The sequence below is a fragment of the Lynx rufus genome, unplaced genomic scaffold (assembly GCF_022079265.1).
Source record: "Lynx rufus isolate CCGP_SWC_20201006 ecotype Redwood Valley unplaced genomic scaffold, mLynRuf1.p SCAF_8, whole genome shotgun sequence".
NCBI lineage: Eukaryota > Metazoa > Chordata > Mammalia > Carnivora > Felidae > Lynx > Lynx rufus.
In genome coordinates, this window is record NW_025814896.1 from 90,759,704 (window position 1) to 90,774,463 (window position 14,760).

Here is a 14,760-nt window from a genome sequence, read left to right on the forward strand (position 1 = left end):
AATTGTTCAAGCAATGAATGAACAAACTCTTGTTCGCGTTAGCCGGGCTTCCGTGACACTAGCTGTGTTTGGCAGGGGCTTGCCTTCCTCAGCCAATCTCTGCAGGCTATCGAAGCTTCCGAGCCTTTCAGGGCCTTGCTCCTAGTTCTTCTTGCTCCAATCGTAAGCAGGACTTTACTGGGAAGGGACCAACGGGTGCGGGCGGGAGGCGGGGCCTGCCACGCGGCCGCGGTATAATTGCGCTGCCCGCGCGCGCGCTTCTCTTCTGGCGCGGACACCGGCGCGGGTGATGGCTGTTCCTTCCCTCGTGTCCACGTTGGCCATCCGGCTGCTCCGGCCCGCGCAGAGCTGCCACCTCCGTCATCGCCCCTTCCACCTCTCGGTAGCTCGGTAAGAGGATCGGGAGCCAGGTCAGCGCCGAAAGCTGAGGGAACCGAGGGCGGGGGGCCGGCCGGGCTCCGGAGGGGCGCTGGGGGACGTTCTGCTGAGCATCTCCGTCCCGGGCGGTGGCGGGACGACGTGGCAGTCGCGCGCGGCCCCCGGCTGCGATGTGGGCCATCGTTCCGTGGGATGGACTGATACCCGGAACCGGCCTTTTAGAGGAAGCAGGTCTCCCGCAGCCTCGGGGCGTCGCCCTCTCTTGGGGTCAGTCCGTCCGCAGGACGGGGCCCACGGTGCGGAGCGAAGGGGCAGGCGGGCTCTGGGGCGCCCCGATTAACGCAGGACTGTACCGAGGTCACTGGCCAGAACCTGCCGGCCGCCCTTGGCTGTGATGCCGAGCCGCTTGCGGAAAGCAGAGGGTACGCTTTGGCGAGCCCCGGGAAGGGCTCTGAATGAGCAGCCTTCATTGAGAGTCCGGACCCTAGCGGCGGAGGGGGTTGGTGCAGTCTGATGAAATCCCGGAGCCGGCTTGCTCGCCGGGTACCCGCACTTCCCTCCTCCTTCGGGAGGTGGATGTGGCTCGGGCTGCTCTTCTGGCTGCCTCTTTCCCCTCCCAGGAGAATACATGTGCTGTGTTCACCAGGGCTTTGATGCAGTCCACCCGGAGTTGGTCTGCCAGGCTGAGTAAACTGAAGGGTTAAATACCCAAGAAAAGGAGAGAAAGAGCTGTTTGCATTTTCTTAGGGAGGTAATAGGTTTTTTCCTGATCTTTCCGGACCTCAAACTCCCATTCTTAAACCTAGGTTGAAGGGTCTTCAGGGGGCCTGTGATTTGTCACCCTAAACCTGCGCACTCTCACGCCCACCTTTAGAGCCTTTGCATTGCCGGCGATCTAAGCCTTGTACCAGCAGCTCTTTCTTTCATGCAGGCATTGCGCTAAGCTGTGTGAATTCAGGGGTGATCAAGTCTTCTTTCCTTAATGGAATTCAGGGGGCAGAACACATGTGTAATTTCCAGTCAGTGTAAAAATGTTATTAGAGGCATTGCCAAGGTGCTGTTGTAACACAGAATGCGGATTAATACGTTTTTGAAAGAAGACCCAGGACACTCAAGACTTCTCTTGGTCTTACCCTGACCTGCATTTCCAGTCCCATCTCTCATTACTGTCTGTTCACCTCCCTCTTGTCCCCTTCCTGAGTTCTGGCCATGTGTGCCTGTGGCTTTCATGACTGAAGAGATTTGTTAGGATCCTCAATTCATCACCTAGAAAACTGGACCAGTTTGTTCACTCTCCAGTAACAAATGCCCTCCTTTGACTTGCCTTTCTGAATGAACAAGTAGGCTCTACATCTCTGAAGGCAATACTGTGTTTGGTGTTTATGGTTTCCTGGTATTGCTTTGATCACTGCTGGCTAGTAAATGTAAAACAATGATATATTTTATGAGTCTGTGTGTATTCCTTTTTTGGCGAAGAGGGGGTTGGCAGAGAGTTTCAGGAGCATAAACTCATGGTTGCAGAGATAGTACTATAGTTTAGGACACAGTGGGGCATAAGGAAAAATGGACTTTGGAGGCAGAGGTTTGAGTGTGTTTGAATCTTGTTTCTACTGTCCTCAGTTTCCCCTTCTGTATACCAGTGTTAGTATAATAACCCCAAGGTAACTGAGAGTAATGTATGTAAAATTCTTAGCAAAATATCTAGTATTTAATAGATGTTAGTTCCGTCCCCCTTTGTAGCTTTCTTTACTCATTACTGGTTCCATTAATTAGTAGATAACTGAAGTCTTTCTAGAATAACCTGATCAGGAATCATAAAGTGCACCTGAAAATTTTTTTATGGAAAATTACAGTGCTGTAAAGCTATTGAATTAGGAGAGTAAAGATACTACTGAGTTGGCTTTTAGTTTTGAATTTTATTTGAACAGTCCTTGTGACTTTTTTCTAGTCTGTTCATTCATTATTTTATTTTATTTTTATTCATTCATAATTTTAATGGAAGATTTTCTAAACACATCTGTGAAAGCATTTAATTCTTAAATAAGTGTTAGTTAATATAGTTAATACATTTTGGATTCCCTATGGGACTAAGTTGAGCCTCTGTTTCTTTTGGGGTAGCAGTTATTTTATCTGCCCTTTGGCAAAAGAGATGATGGGAAATTAGGTAATGACTCACTGGCAGGACTGTGTTTCACATTCTGCAGAGCTGTATATGCAGAGGAAGGCTAAAACAGGTTCTGTTACAGAAGATACTCATTGTGTTGTGGCTTTGTTTTTGGTTCTTGTTACTCTTTGACAGTTTTTAAAAAGCTAATTGGCATAACATCCAGAACCTGCCTTTGGGACTTGGAACACTGGGTTCTCTCAGAACCCTGTGTCCTTAATTTGAGTATATCATTCTTAGCCCCAATGTGCTGCTATCATTTTCTCTAAGTTCATTGCTTTCAAAAGGAACCTTTTAAGGAAGGGTAGTTTAAGACTTTCTGAATATTTATACATGTGTATATACGTTTACACACATATCCTTATGAGTGTATAAGTAGATAAATATATCTATTATATATTAAGGATCTGTGTGTGTGTGTGTGTGTGTGTGTGTGTGTGTAACTCTAACCAATTTCTCCAGGGTTGGGAAATGCATTTCTGGACTGGGGCTATTCCCCAGGAATGTTGCCAGAGGTGTTTGTGTTCAAAGCCCTTTGAATTAAGTCCCCTTCAGATGTAATTCTGAAATAGATTTGCAAATGTGAACATGTTTTCAATTCCTTAATATACCATGGGTATAATGAAGTACTATTATATACTTTGTGCTATGCTAGTATCATTACATAAAATGTGGGTAAAAGTACTTTGTTTACTCTAAAATTATATCTTTTTAATACCTCCCAAGATACAAGTACAAATTAATATAAGGTTTATTTTATTTATTTATTTTTTTTAAATTTTTTTTTTTTTCAACGTTTTTTATTTATTTTTGGGACAGAGAGAGACAGAGCATGAACGGGGGAGGGGCAGAGAGAGAGGGAGACACAGAATCGGAAACAGGCTCCAGGCTCCGAGCCATCAGCCCAGAGCCTGACGCGGGGCTCGAACTCACGGACCGCGAGATCATGACCTGGCTGAAGTCGGACGCTTAACCGACTGCGCCACCCAGGCGCCCCTTTTTTTTTTTTTTTTTTTTTTTTTAAATTTTTTTTTTTTTTTAATATAAGGTTTAAATGTAAAATTACTGCTGTACATCTAAGACATTTTCATCTGGTTTAAAGCAGGTATTTAATCTTAATACAAATGGAAAGGAAGCATGGATGGCTTAAAGACTGTTGGAGCTTTAAAATTCCATTGTAGTTAACAGTGGCATTTATGTATGTATGTATGTATGTATGTATGTATGTATGTATGTGTTGTAACTCACCACCCTGAGAACAAGAGTCACATGCCAGCCAGACACCCCTAGTTAACAGTGGTCTTAAGAATTAATCATTTCTGGGGCACGTATAGAGCAAGTAACTCTTGATCTTGAGGTTGTAAGTTTGAGCCCCACACTGGGTGTAGACATTATTGAAAAATAAAATCTTTAAAAAGAAAAAAAGGAATAAATCATATCTGACCTACAAGATAACTAGTACCTTGATGTTATTATCCCTGACAATTAAATATGTGATGTAAGGGGAAATTGTTTCAGTATTTCAAATAGTTGTATATCTCGGCCTTGAGGTTGGAGCATTCTTCATGATACTGAGGACAAATCTAAAGGGGATGACTTGTTTACACTGAGAACTTTATGCTTAGGGAGCAGATGCTAAGAAAACCAGGAATCTTCCACATTGGAACCCAGGAAGAGCTGCATAAACAGTTCTTATCGGGAAGAGATGGCCTTTCAGAGATCTGAACATGATTTGGGGAACTGGAGGTTCTTTTGGACCCTGAGTTTTCTCCATTGCCTCACCCCCAGTAGCAGTTTCTGCATCTCTTGCTCTGTCTACCATGAGTGTAACTGCTGTTTTCTCTCTTTGCTTTTTTCTATGTCTTTCTTTGGGGCCTCCCACCAACAGGTCCCCTGTGGTTCTAGTGTGTGAATGTGGTTTGGGAGAAGCTCTTACCAGTCTAGGTTAACTACCACTGCTCCCACTTTCCTGGGCTTTTGTACCAACTGGACCACTGGCCTGCCTAGAAATTGTTGTCCTTGATGTCAGATACTCACTGCTAGTCAGTCAGCTGTGGAAGGGCCATGGGGTTCCGGGGTAGAGCACACTGCCACCCATGAGATGGAACCTCTACTAGTCTCCTCCCAGCCCCTATTCTTACTGGGAAAGTCTTCTCCAGGAGGGGCTGGGGGCAGCAGTTGTTATTTTGAGGTTTGACCTGTCCAGAATGTTGTTTATTGGTTTAATTGCATAACATACTTTATATATTTGAAAGCATCATAGAAATTAAAAGCTAATTGACTTAACTGGGAAATGGTTTGAAACATATGACTGGATGCGAATAACATGGGCAAAACACAAACTACAAACGGTATATAAGTGCGTAGGAAACCCTGTTTGACCTCATAGTGATGATGGGTCAAATAAAGCAATGAAAAACTTTTTTTGGTCTATCAATTTGTCAATGATCAGGAGGCAGAATGGTGTGGCAGGAAGAGCCTGGACTCTGGATTCAGACAGATCTGGATTTGAGAGCCAGCTTGTCAAGTCCTCACTGTCACTTCACTCTCTGAGCTTCAGGGTGATAATGATAACTATTTCCGTCAACCTTATCTTCCTGAACATGTAGCTGGACACAGATTTACCACTTTGAACCTGGCCTGCAGATTTCCATTGTCCCTCAGATTAGGCACCATGTGTTTTAATCTACTTTTTAAGTTTGGGGGTATTTAATAATATTTATTTATTTATTTATTTATTTATTTTATAGTTTGATCTTTACTTCTCACAAAAATTTAAGCTCTCTGGTATTGTGACTGTTGTTGCCTTTCACAGAAATGAAGCTGTTGTCATTTCTGGAAGGAAACTTGCACAGCAGATCAAGCAGGAAGTGCGGCAGGAGGTGGAAGAATGGGTGGCATCGGGCAACAAGCGGCCTCACCTGAGCGTGGTTCTGGTTGGTGAAAATCCTGCGAGTCACTCCTACGTCCTCAACAAAACCAGGGCAGCGGCAGAAGTGGGTATGTGTCACTCTCAGACTCTGACTGCTGCTAAACTGTGGCTTACCTGAGGCAAACTTCATTGTTATTCATTATTTTGTCTGATTAGAAGACAGTCAGAGGAGGCTAATGTGATTGAACTGTATCCAAAATGTTGTCATAAAGAAATCCAGCCTATCTGCTGGGGAGGTTTATAGACTAGGATGGAAGGAATATGGTTGGTATTCTTGGTGCCTTCTGGAATGTAAGCTAAATTCTGTGACATTGACAAGTGACACTAAACACAATTTACATTTGCTTTCCTTGAGCAATAATGCAAGTCTGGCTGAGATGTTTGAGTTTGATTTGGTTGAGGAGACCTCAGTGATGTGGCCTAGAACACCGTCCTCGGCTTGAAGGAAGTGACTCTGACTTCTAGGAAATAGCTTTCAGCTTCTCCAGCAATTGAGTCCAAAGCCAATTAAATCATGCAGGTGGTTAGAGTTTTGAATGTAGAAGCCGAGGGTATGGGTGATGGGAGGTTTGTGTTCTAGGTCTTGTTATACCACAGACTTCCTGGTCTCAGTTCTGCCTCTCCCTGCTCCTCTGTGGGTCAGTGGTGTGAGCCCCTGGTGCTCTTCCCTTCTGAAAGGCTGTGAAACGACGTGTGGGTGGACCATGAGCTTTTAGTACACTCTCTTCATTACCACTGAGGATTGAGGCTTCCTGCCCTTTTCTTTGTTGGTTTTACTTATTTCTTTTTTTAAATTTAAATTTAGTTAACATACAGTGTGATACTGGTTTTAGGAGAATTCAGTATTCATCACTTATATACTTACCCAGTGCTCGTCACAAGTGCCCTCCTTAATACCCATCACCCATCTAGCCTATCCCCCACCCGCCTCCCTCCATCAACTGTCAGATTGTTCTTGTTAAGAGTCTCTTGTGATTTGTTTCCCTCTCTCCTTGTTCCCCTTCCCATATGTTCATCTTTTTTGTTTCTTAAATTCCACATATGAGTGAAATCATATGGGGTTTGTTTTTCTCTGATTTATTTCGCTTAGCATAGTACATTCTAGCTCCATCCATGTCATTGCAAATGGCAAGATTTCATTCTTTTTGATGGCCAAGTAATATTCCATGATACATGTACCACATCTTTACATTTTTTTAATGTATATTTATATTAGAGAGAGAGAGAGAGAGAGACAGTGTGCAAGTAGGGGAGGGGTAGAAAGAGATGGATACAGAATCTGAAGCAGGCTCTAGGCGCTGAGCTGTCAGCACAGAGCCTGGTGTGGGGCTCGAACTCATGAGCCATGAGATCATGACTTGAGCCGAAGTCGGACCACCCAGGCGTCCCTATACCACATCTTCTTTATTCATCAGTCAGTGGACATTTGCTCCCCTTTTCTTTGAAAAACCTTTAGAACCTCTAGAAAATAGCAAGCTGTGGCTTTTTAAGACACTGGGAGGTAGCACAGTGCAGTGGAAAGAACATGGACTTTGGAACTGGAAGGATTGCCTTCACTGCTAACTGGCTTGTGTTTCAATTTTGCTGAGTCTCAGTCTCCCTGTCTGTAAATTGAAGTTAATGAGGATAGCGTAGAATAATGTATAGAATTGTCAAGCCAACATTCTGTAGTGTGTATATTTGTGAAGGTACCTTTTTAGGTGCGTTGGGAACTGATTCAGGCTTTTTAGCTACCAGGGTTGAGTGTGATGAAAACATTCTAGGTTAGAATACCATGGCAGGCAACATAACATTGCTCATTAAATGCCTCAATGTTTTTTTTAACCTTGAAATAATCTTATAGGAATCAACAGTGAGACAATTGTGAAACCAGCTTCAATTTCAGAGGAAGAACTGTTGAATTTAATCAATAAACTAAATAATGATGATAATGTAGATGGCCTCCTTGTTCAGCTGCCTCTTCCAGGTGAGTTTTGGGCTCCACCACTTAGAATGATTTCTGAGGAGTAGAGGATTCTTAGTTACTTTATATACCTGGCTCCTCATGTGGATTTGACTTAAAGGGAGTTAAATTCAAAAGAGTGAATATTTTATTAGATATCCACAGCCCTACTCAGAATACTAATTGCTCCTTAATTTAGTATTGAGATTATTTATTTATTTATTTGATTAAAAAAATTTTTTTTAATGCTTATTTATTTTTGAGAGAGAGACAGAGTGTGAGCAGGGGAGAGGCAGAGAGAGAGGGAGACACAGAATCTGAAACAGGCTCCAGGCTCTGAGCTGTCAGCACAGAGCCTGATGCAGGGCTTGAACCCACAAACTGTGAGACCTTGCCCTGAGCTTAAGTTGGATGCTTAACCGACTGAGCCACCCAGGCACCCCTATTTATTTATGTATTTATGTATTTATTTATTTATTTACTTTTAGGTCTTTTTAAAAAAATTTATTTTGAGAAAGAGACAGAGAAAGCAGGTGGGGGAAGGACAGAGAGAGAGGTAGAGAGAGAATCCCAAGCAGGCTCCATGCTGTCAGTGTGGAGCCTGATGTGGGACTTGGACTTACGAACCATGAGATCACGACCTGAGCCAAGATCAAGAGTCAGACGCTTAACTAACTGAGCCACGCAGGCACCTCTGGTATTGAGATCTTGATACAAAATGGCATTGGAGGGAAGCAGTTGTACAAGAGGATATTGGCTTTGATATTAGCATTTGTCTTTGCCTGGTGTGTGTTCCTTCTGTGCAGACAAACAAGTAAATCACAGAGGCAAGTCGTGGAAGGGGAACTGGTTTGCATGATAAACCAGATAAGTTGGAGTCAGACCGTCGTAACTATACAACAGTGACTTAAGGCCACTGCTCTGACTTCTTTTTCAGAGCACATGGACGAGAGAAAGATCTGCAATGCCGTTTCTCCAGACAAGGATGTTGATGGCTTTCATGTAATTAATGTAGGGCGAATGTGTTTGGACCAGTATTCCATGTTACCAGCTACCCCATGGGGTGTCTGGGAAATAATTAAGCGAACTGGTAGGTCTATCCTGTAGTTGTATGTCTGTGTTAACTATTATAAAAATAGTACTTACAGATGATAAAAAGTCCTACAGTAAGCAGAATGGATGCTCCGATACTCGAGCCACACATCCTCTAGTCCTGACCCCAGAGCCTACCTCTCTCTGGAGTTGCCTGTTTTGACTGTTTGCCTACTTTAACTTTGTTGCTATTTAATCCAGAAGCCCCCATAAAGGAAACTTAAGATTTGATTGTGTTGATAGTGCACACTCCTATAAAATCTTGTAGCTTACAGGGTGCTTTCTCTGTCTTTTTAGCCTTCACTCTATGTAGCAGGTGATAGGCCCCATTGACTGATGAGGCAACAAGCTTAGTAACTCCCTTCGTTATCACTGGTTTATGTCCAAGGCTATCTGTCTGCCTTTTTCTTTGGTGCTCATTCTAAGATAGTCTAGCACTCTTTTTAATGCAAATATATATATATTTCTTCATAGGCATTCCAACCCTGGGGAAGAATGTGGTCGTGGCTGGGAGGTCAAAAAACGTTGGAATGCCCATTGCAATGCTACTACACACAGATGGGGCTCACGAGCGCCCTGGAGGTAAGGCAATGGAGCTCTGAGGAGTGTTCCCTCCTCCCTTTTGTGCAAACCTTCAGAGGCTGTCCTATGTTTGTTAAACTTTGCATGTGTATTTATTGTGATTTTGTTAGCAGATATTTGGCATATTTGGGGAATAATCTTGGTAGGACAAGCTGAACTCGTGTCACCTGAGACTTTTAAATGCCTTTATTAGGGACCTACTACAGAAATGGATATGCCTCAATTAAATTTGAGTTTTGAGTGTAAGCATGGTTGACGGCAATTACACATTTTCCTTTATGGCTTGGATAGTTGGGGCTAAGAAACAGTTCAAAGTTAGTATGCCATTGTATGTCATTTGATAGAAAAAAAATCTGAGACCATTGTAAAGGATTGACTTGAAAAGGCTGTAGTGTGTCATTATGTCAAGTTCTGTGAGTTTGTCTGAAAAGCCTCATAAATCAGTTATCACACGTGATTATCATATGATCTTACATGATTACATCAGAAATAATGGCAAAACTATGTACTTCCAAATATGTTTCAACACGCTTATTTTTTAAACCTTGAGTAATTCTAGTGACATTGTGCTTAGGAAAAGTAAAATTCTTGAAAGGCTGCTAAATGGGATAAGGAATAAATTTAATTATATATGATTCAAAAGGATAGAGATAGGATGAGGGGATGAAAGTTATAAGAAATTGGGTATTAATTTCTGAAAAGTAAATGATACTGAGCTGGCCAGAAAATATGGTACATGAATTAAGTCAATTATTTTTTTCAGAGATGGTGAATTTCTAAAATGGGTTGGTTAATTAAGACCTAATCCAATCTCAGCTTTGATTCAGAAATCAGGACATCTATGTTTTAACTCCTAGGCGATGCCACTGTTACAATATCTCATCGATACACTCCCAAAGAGCAACTGAAGAAACATACAGTTCTCGCAGACATTGTGGTCTCTGCTGCAGGTATGAACACCGGGGAAGGGATGGAAGGACAGCCCTTAGAATCTTAGAATTTGCCTGCCTCTCTGCTACCCCATTCCCATTCCTTTAGAGATGACCCTGTGAGCTGCCCACAAAGATGAGGTGGGAACTGTACGCGCGGTGTTGGTTTTTGGCTTTTCACTATAGACTTGGTGGGTAATGTTACTTCAAATGGGCCCAAATATTTCTGTTTACTGTGTGACGTTTCAGTCGTTCCTTGGTTAACAGTTTTCACAGGTTTTCACGAAATAAGCTTTTTAGTTCTTCCATGTCCCTTAAAATTGAAATCAGATAAGACTGTGACAGGTGGAATCTTTCTTTCGGTACTAGTGACCATTCCTGTCATTCCTGTCTCTGCAGGCATTCCAAATCTGATCACAGCAGATATGATCAAGGAGGGAGCAGCAGTCATCGATGTGGGAATAAATAGAATTCAAGATCCCATCACTGCTAAACCCAAGTTGGTTGGAGATGTGGATTTTGAAGGTATATGGTATAATTTTCTTAAAATATAAAGTCAGTAAATACTACCTTTAATGGACATTTAGGACAGATCATTTACTTTTTCTTTAACTTTTAAACTTACATTACTCTGGGGGCGCCTGGCTGGCTCAGTTAGTAGAGCATGCGAGTCTTGATCTTGGGGTCGTTGAGTTTGAGTCCCATGATAGGGGTAGAGAGTACTTTAAAAAAAACAACAACAAAAAAAACCACTTAGGTTACTCTGGTAACTTAAAATGTATCCCACATGAATTAAAGAGAAATCTTTTAAGAAATGGTAGCCATTCTAGAATCATTTTAGGATGTTTATATCATAAGATTATGGGGACCAGCTATAAGCTTTTCAGGAAGGTGTTCATTCTTTCTTTAGGGTTACTTCATAGTTGAAACGACTTCATGACTTAACAAGTCTGAAAATTTAATGAAGTGACTTTCTGACATCATTCAGTCTCCTAGAAGGTGTTACAGATTTATCATTTTCACATTGAAAGGGGAGATCACAAACCTGAACCTGTTAAAAATGGTCCAGGAAAAAGTCACGTTCCTGACTTTTGAAGTATACTAGTAGATTTCTTCTTTCAGTTTTTAAGGTATCATGTTTATCTCAATTTTATGCTGATAAGTCTGTTTCTAGCTTTCCATTTCTAATAAGCAATCAGACACAAGGCTAAGTGCTTAAGTATTTTTGCTTTAAGATTGCGTTAAAAAAAAAATCTTCTCACTTTCCAGAAAATTACTTTGTTTGGTGCTTTGGGTAAACAGTATATAGTTAAAGAAATCTAGTAAATAAATAGTAAAAAAATAAAATAGAATAAAATTAAACTGTTGTAGGTAGGTATTGTTAATATATTAATGTTAATAACATAAAAATAATTATTATAGTTATGCTTCACATACAGTTAACCCATCCAGGTATTTCTTTGAAATTGATTTAATATGGAGGAAAAGTATGACTAGTAAATTATAGGTTATTTAAATGTATAAATATTCATTGAACAACTCCTTATTATGTGAATGTTATTTTATTAGTATGTTCAAAAAGCTTTACCCCTGAGTCATGTAGATATGATTTTTTTTTTAATGAGTTTGAGGTTTATGAAGGTGCTTACATATATTCTTGCTTTTTCTTTAAATGCTTCTTCCATGGTATGTTATGCATACATTTCCTTTGCTATAATTAAGGCAGTCTGCCTATCCTGTTTCTATATAGGCGTCAGAAAGAAAGCTGGTTACATCACTCCAGTCCCTGGGGGTGTTGGTCCCATGACAGTGGCAATGCTAATGAAGAATACCATTATTGCTGCAAAAAAGGTGCTGAGGCTTGAAGAGCGAGAAGTATTGAAGCCTAAGGAGCGTGGAGTTGCTACTAATTAACTGTTGTGTCTTCTGTCACAAACAACAGTCCAAGCCAGTTCAAGAGGCAAAACAGGCCAACAGAAATGCAATATTTTTTATTTATTTTACCGAAATGGTTTAAAATGATGCTTTGTATTTATTGAAAGCTTAAATGGTTGGGAGTTTGTGCACAGAACTCTGCAGTACCTCACCACGGAGCACGCCAGTATCATGCTGGGTCGTGTGATCCAGCCAAGAGAAGCCATCAACCTAGTGATTAACATGGAGGACGTTGTCACAGTGAGAACGGATGCTTAACTTTGTCAAGCCACTTCAGTTAAAATTTGCCTTTTCTAGGATTGCATTTCCCAAGTGCTATTCCAATAAGAGTTGATACTCACTTTAGGTTCCAAACCTTTTGAGTTCAACTGGTTAAACCAAAGGAAAAGTGTTGCTAGAGAAAATTAGGGAAAAGGTAAAAAGGAAGAAATGGTAATTGAGTAGAAAAAAATTACTCTAATTTACATACATAATGTATGTAAAAACTACATGTTAATGGTGTCCTAAGCTGTCATTTCATGGCTTAGTGTTGGGAAAATGTTTAGGGTGGTTCCATGTGTTGTTAGTCCTCGTTTTATGTGCATTACATTCATGAGGTTTCCCATTTTTTTCTAGGATTGAAAGGCTTATTTTATAGATTTGTGTGTATTGTCATATTTGGTTTTTCCTATATCCTTAAACTTCATTGTTACATCTTTGTACTGTTGAGGGTGTCTGTATGTTTCCTTGGTATATCTTGAAACTATTTTTGAAAAACAAAACTCGGGCTTGATAATCATTAGGGCAGCTTATAGAAGTATGCAACTTACTTTTCCACCAAAGACTTGTCAGCAGCTGCCTGCTTTGATGTAACCTGTTGGCTTTCCCCGATAGGTTTTTGAGAACTTAATATTGAATTTAATCAGACTTTCTGATTAAAAGGGTTTTCTGTGTGTGTGTGTGTTTCCCCATTTTTTTTTTTTTTTAATAAAACACTTCTGACTGGGGTGGAATGAGTTTCCAAAATACCGTATCTTCCTGCTACAGTTTTAGTTGTGTCCTAATCACAGTTAATCTTTTTCATTGGATGTAACTGACATAGATATTCTTGTATTTGGTGACACCTAATCCTGTGCCTTAAATTGATACAAAGCACGGTGGAGAAACAAGTCTAGTCCTTTTAGTCTTACATCCCAACAGATTGTGCCAAGCCAGGAGCTTAATCTGTAAGATTCATGTCAGTGGTTAGGCCTATTCTAGGTGCTGTCTAAACCATGCAGCTCAATGTACACATTGTTGGATTTACACAGCCCTTCTTGATGTGCTTGCCATTGCCCCCCTTCACTTTGCCCCCTTCCTCTGTATACATTTATTTTTTTCAATGTGTGTGTTTGATTTGACAGATTGGAAGGTGTTTGCTGTGCGCATTTTGAGTCTGGGACAGGTGCCTGTGTATCCTCTCTTCTCTACCAGGACTGGGTATTTTGGCTTCCAAGCAGGCAGATGATATAGCTCCTGTTCCAGGCAGCTTGAGATAGAAAGAGAAAGAACAAGGAGGGAGTAAGTCAACTTACTTAAGTTACTTACATACTTACTTACTTGAGTTGACTTATTCCCTCCTTGTTCTTCTGCCAACTGCCTTCTTTTTTAAATGTTTATTCATTTCTGAGAGAGTCGGGGGGACAAAGGATCTGAAGTGGGCTCTGTGCTGACAGCAGAGCCTGATGCAGGGCTTGAAGTCACGAACTGCAAGATCATGACCTGAGCTGCTGAAGTCGGACACTCAACCGACTGAGCCACCCAAGCGCCCCTGCCTTTATTCTTTTGATAGTTTTCTGGAGATGTAAGAAGATGATAGTTTGCAAGATGAGCAGACAGGATTAAGTTTTATTGAATTATAGTTACAAATGGGAAAATAGTTCTGACCTACTGCAAGGAGAAGTAACAATATGTCAACCTGTTAAAAGCTATCAAAATTACAATGTTCATGTGTGTACAAAATATAAATGACATAGAAGGTGGAAATTACAGTGATCAATTTACAACAACAAAAAACTAACATCATAGTTTTCCAACTTGTTTGATTAATCAAGCACATTTACTCCGGAATCCATAACATTTCTACAGTTTAATTTGGACAAAGTGCCATTGGAAATCAGCCAAGTTTTAAAATAAATGTTAAGGGTAGATTGTTAGCTCTTCCAGGATTGGTGCAGATGAAGATACAGAATTTGCACTTAAATTCAGGGGATGGTTCTGGATTAGTGAGCAGTTTAGTCATTCTGCTGTGATCAAGTGGGAGAGGCTTAGAGCTTTACCTCTTGGCAGTATCCCTTGGAAAGGAGCTCTGAGATTTAATAAACACTGAGAGTTTTTCCATGGACCAGGCACTGTACAAGGCTCTGAAGATCGCAGAGGCAATTAGCTGTCCTAGTACCCAAATGTTAATGATCTAGTGTCATTTGTCTTTAAAAAATAGAAAAGAATAAAGAAAAAAGCACCTGCATTTGTAATCTTGAGTAAATGTGGCGACTAACCAAAGAGATTTACTTGAAATTCAAATCCATAGTTGTTTTGGAGACAGTAAATGTCAGATGCATTGCGGCTATCAGGCACATAGTAGGTGTTAAATAAACAATGTTGATGTTTGTCAAATGGGGATTGAAGACAGACTGATAGTAAGTTTCATGCTTCTTTACTAATGCGTCATTAATCTATCCAACTTGGCTTCTAATCATTCCTTTAAAGTAGTAATCTAATACTGCAAAGTTATAATTTAATATTTTACATTAGCTCTGCCTAACATGCAGCAGTCATGTGGATGGGA

At 40.9% G+C, this 14,760-nt stretch overlaps 1 protein-coding gene across 1 annotated transcript; it reads left to right on the top strand.

Moving 5' to 3' along the window:
* Window positions 1-278: 278 nt before the first annotated feature.
* Window positions 279-12,886, top strand: MTHFD2 (methylenetetrahydrofolate dehydrogenase (NADP+ dependent) 2, methenyltetrahydrofolate cyclohydrolase). Its single transcript, XM_047069483.1, has 8 exons — window positions 279-390; window positions 5,358-5,542; window positions 7,318-7,440; window positions 8,354-8,506; window positions 8,983-9,090; window positions 9,948-10,040; window positions 10,419-10,544; window positions 11,770-12,886. The coding sequence occupies exons 1-8, from the start codon at window positions 290-292 to the stop codon at window positions 11,931-11,933; spliced, it is 1,053 nt and encodes a 350-aa protein (XP_046925439.1). The 5' UTR covers window positions 279-289; the 3' UTR covers window positions 11,934-12,886.
* Window positions 12,887-14,760: the final 1,874 nt, after the last annotated feature.

Bases quoted from the DNA above. Each gene is read 5' to 3' on its own strand.
- MTHFD2 (XM_047069483.1), top strand. From the start codon at position 290: ATGGCTGTTCCTTCCCTCGTGTCCACGTTGGCCATCCGGCTGCTCCGG. The intron at 8,507-8,982 runs GTAGGTCTATCC...ATTTCTTCATAG, and splicing joins GGAAATAATTAAGCGAACTG to GCATTCCAACCCTGGGGAAG. The intron at 10,545-11,769 runs GTATATGGTATA...GTTTCTATATAG, and splicing joins TGGAGATGTGGATTTTGAAG to GCGTCAGAAAGAAAGCTGGT.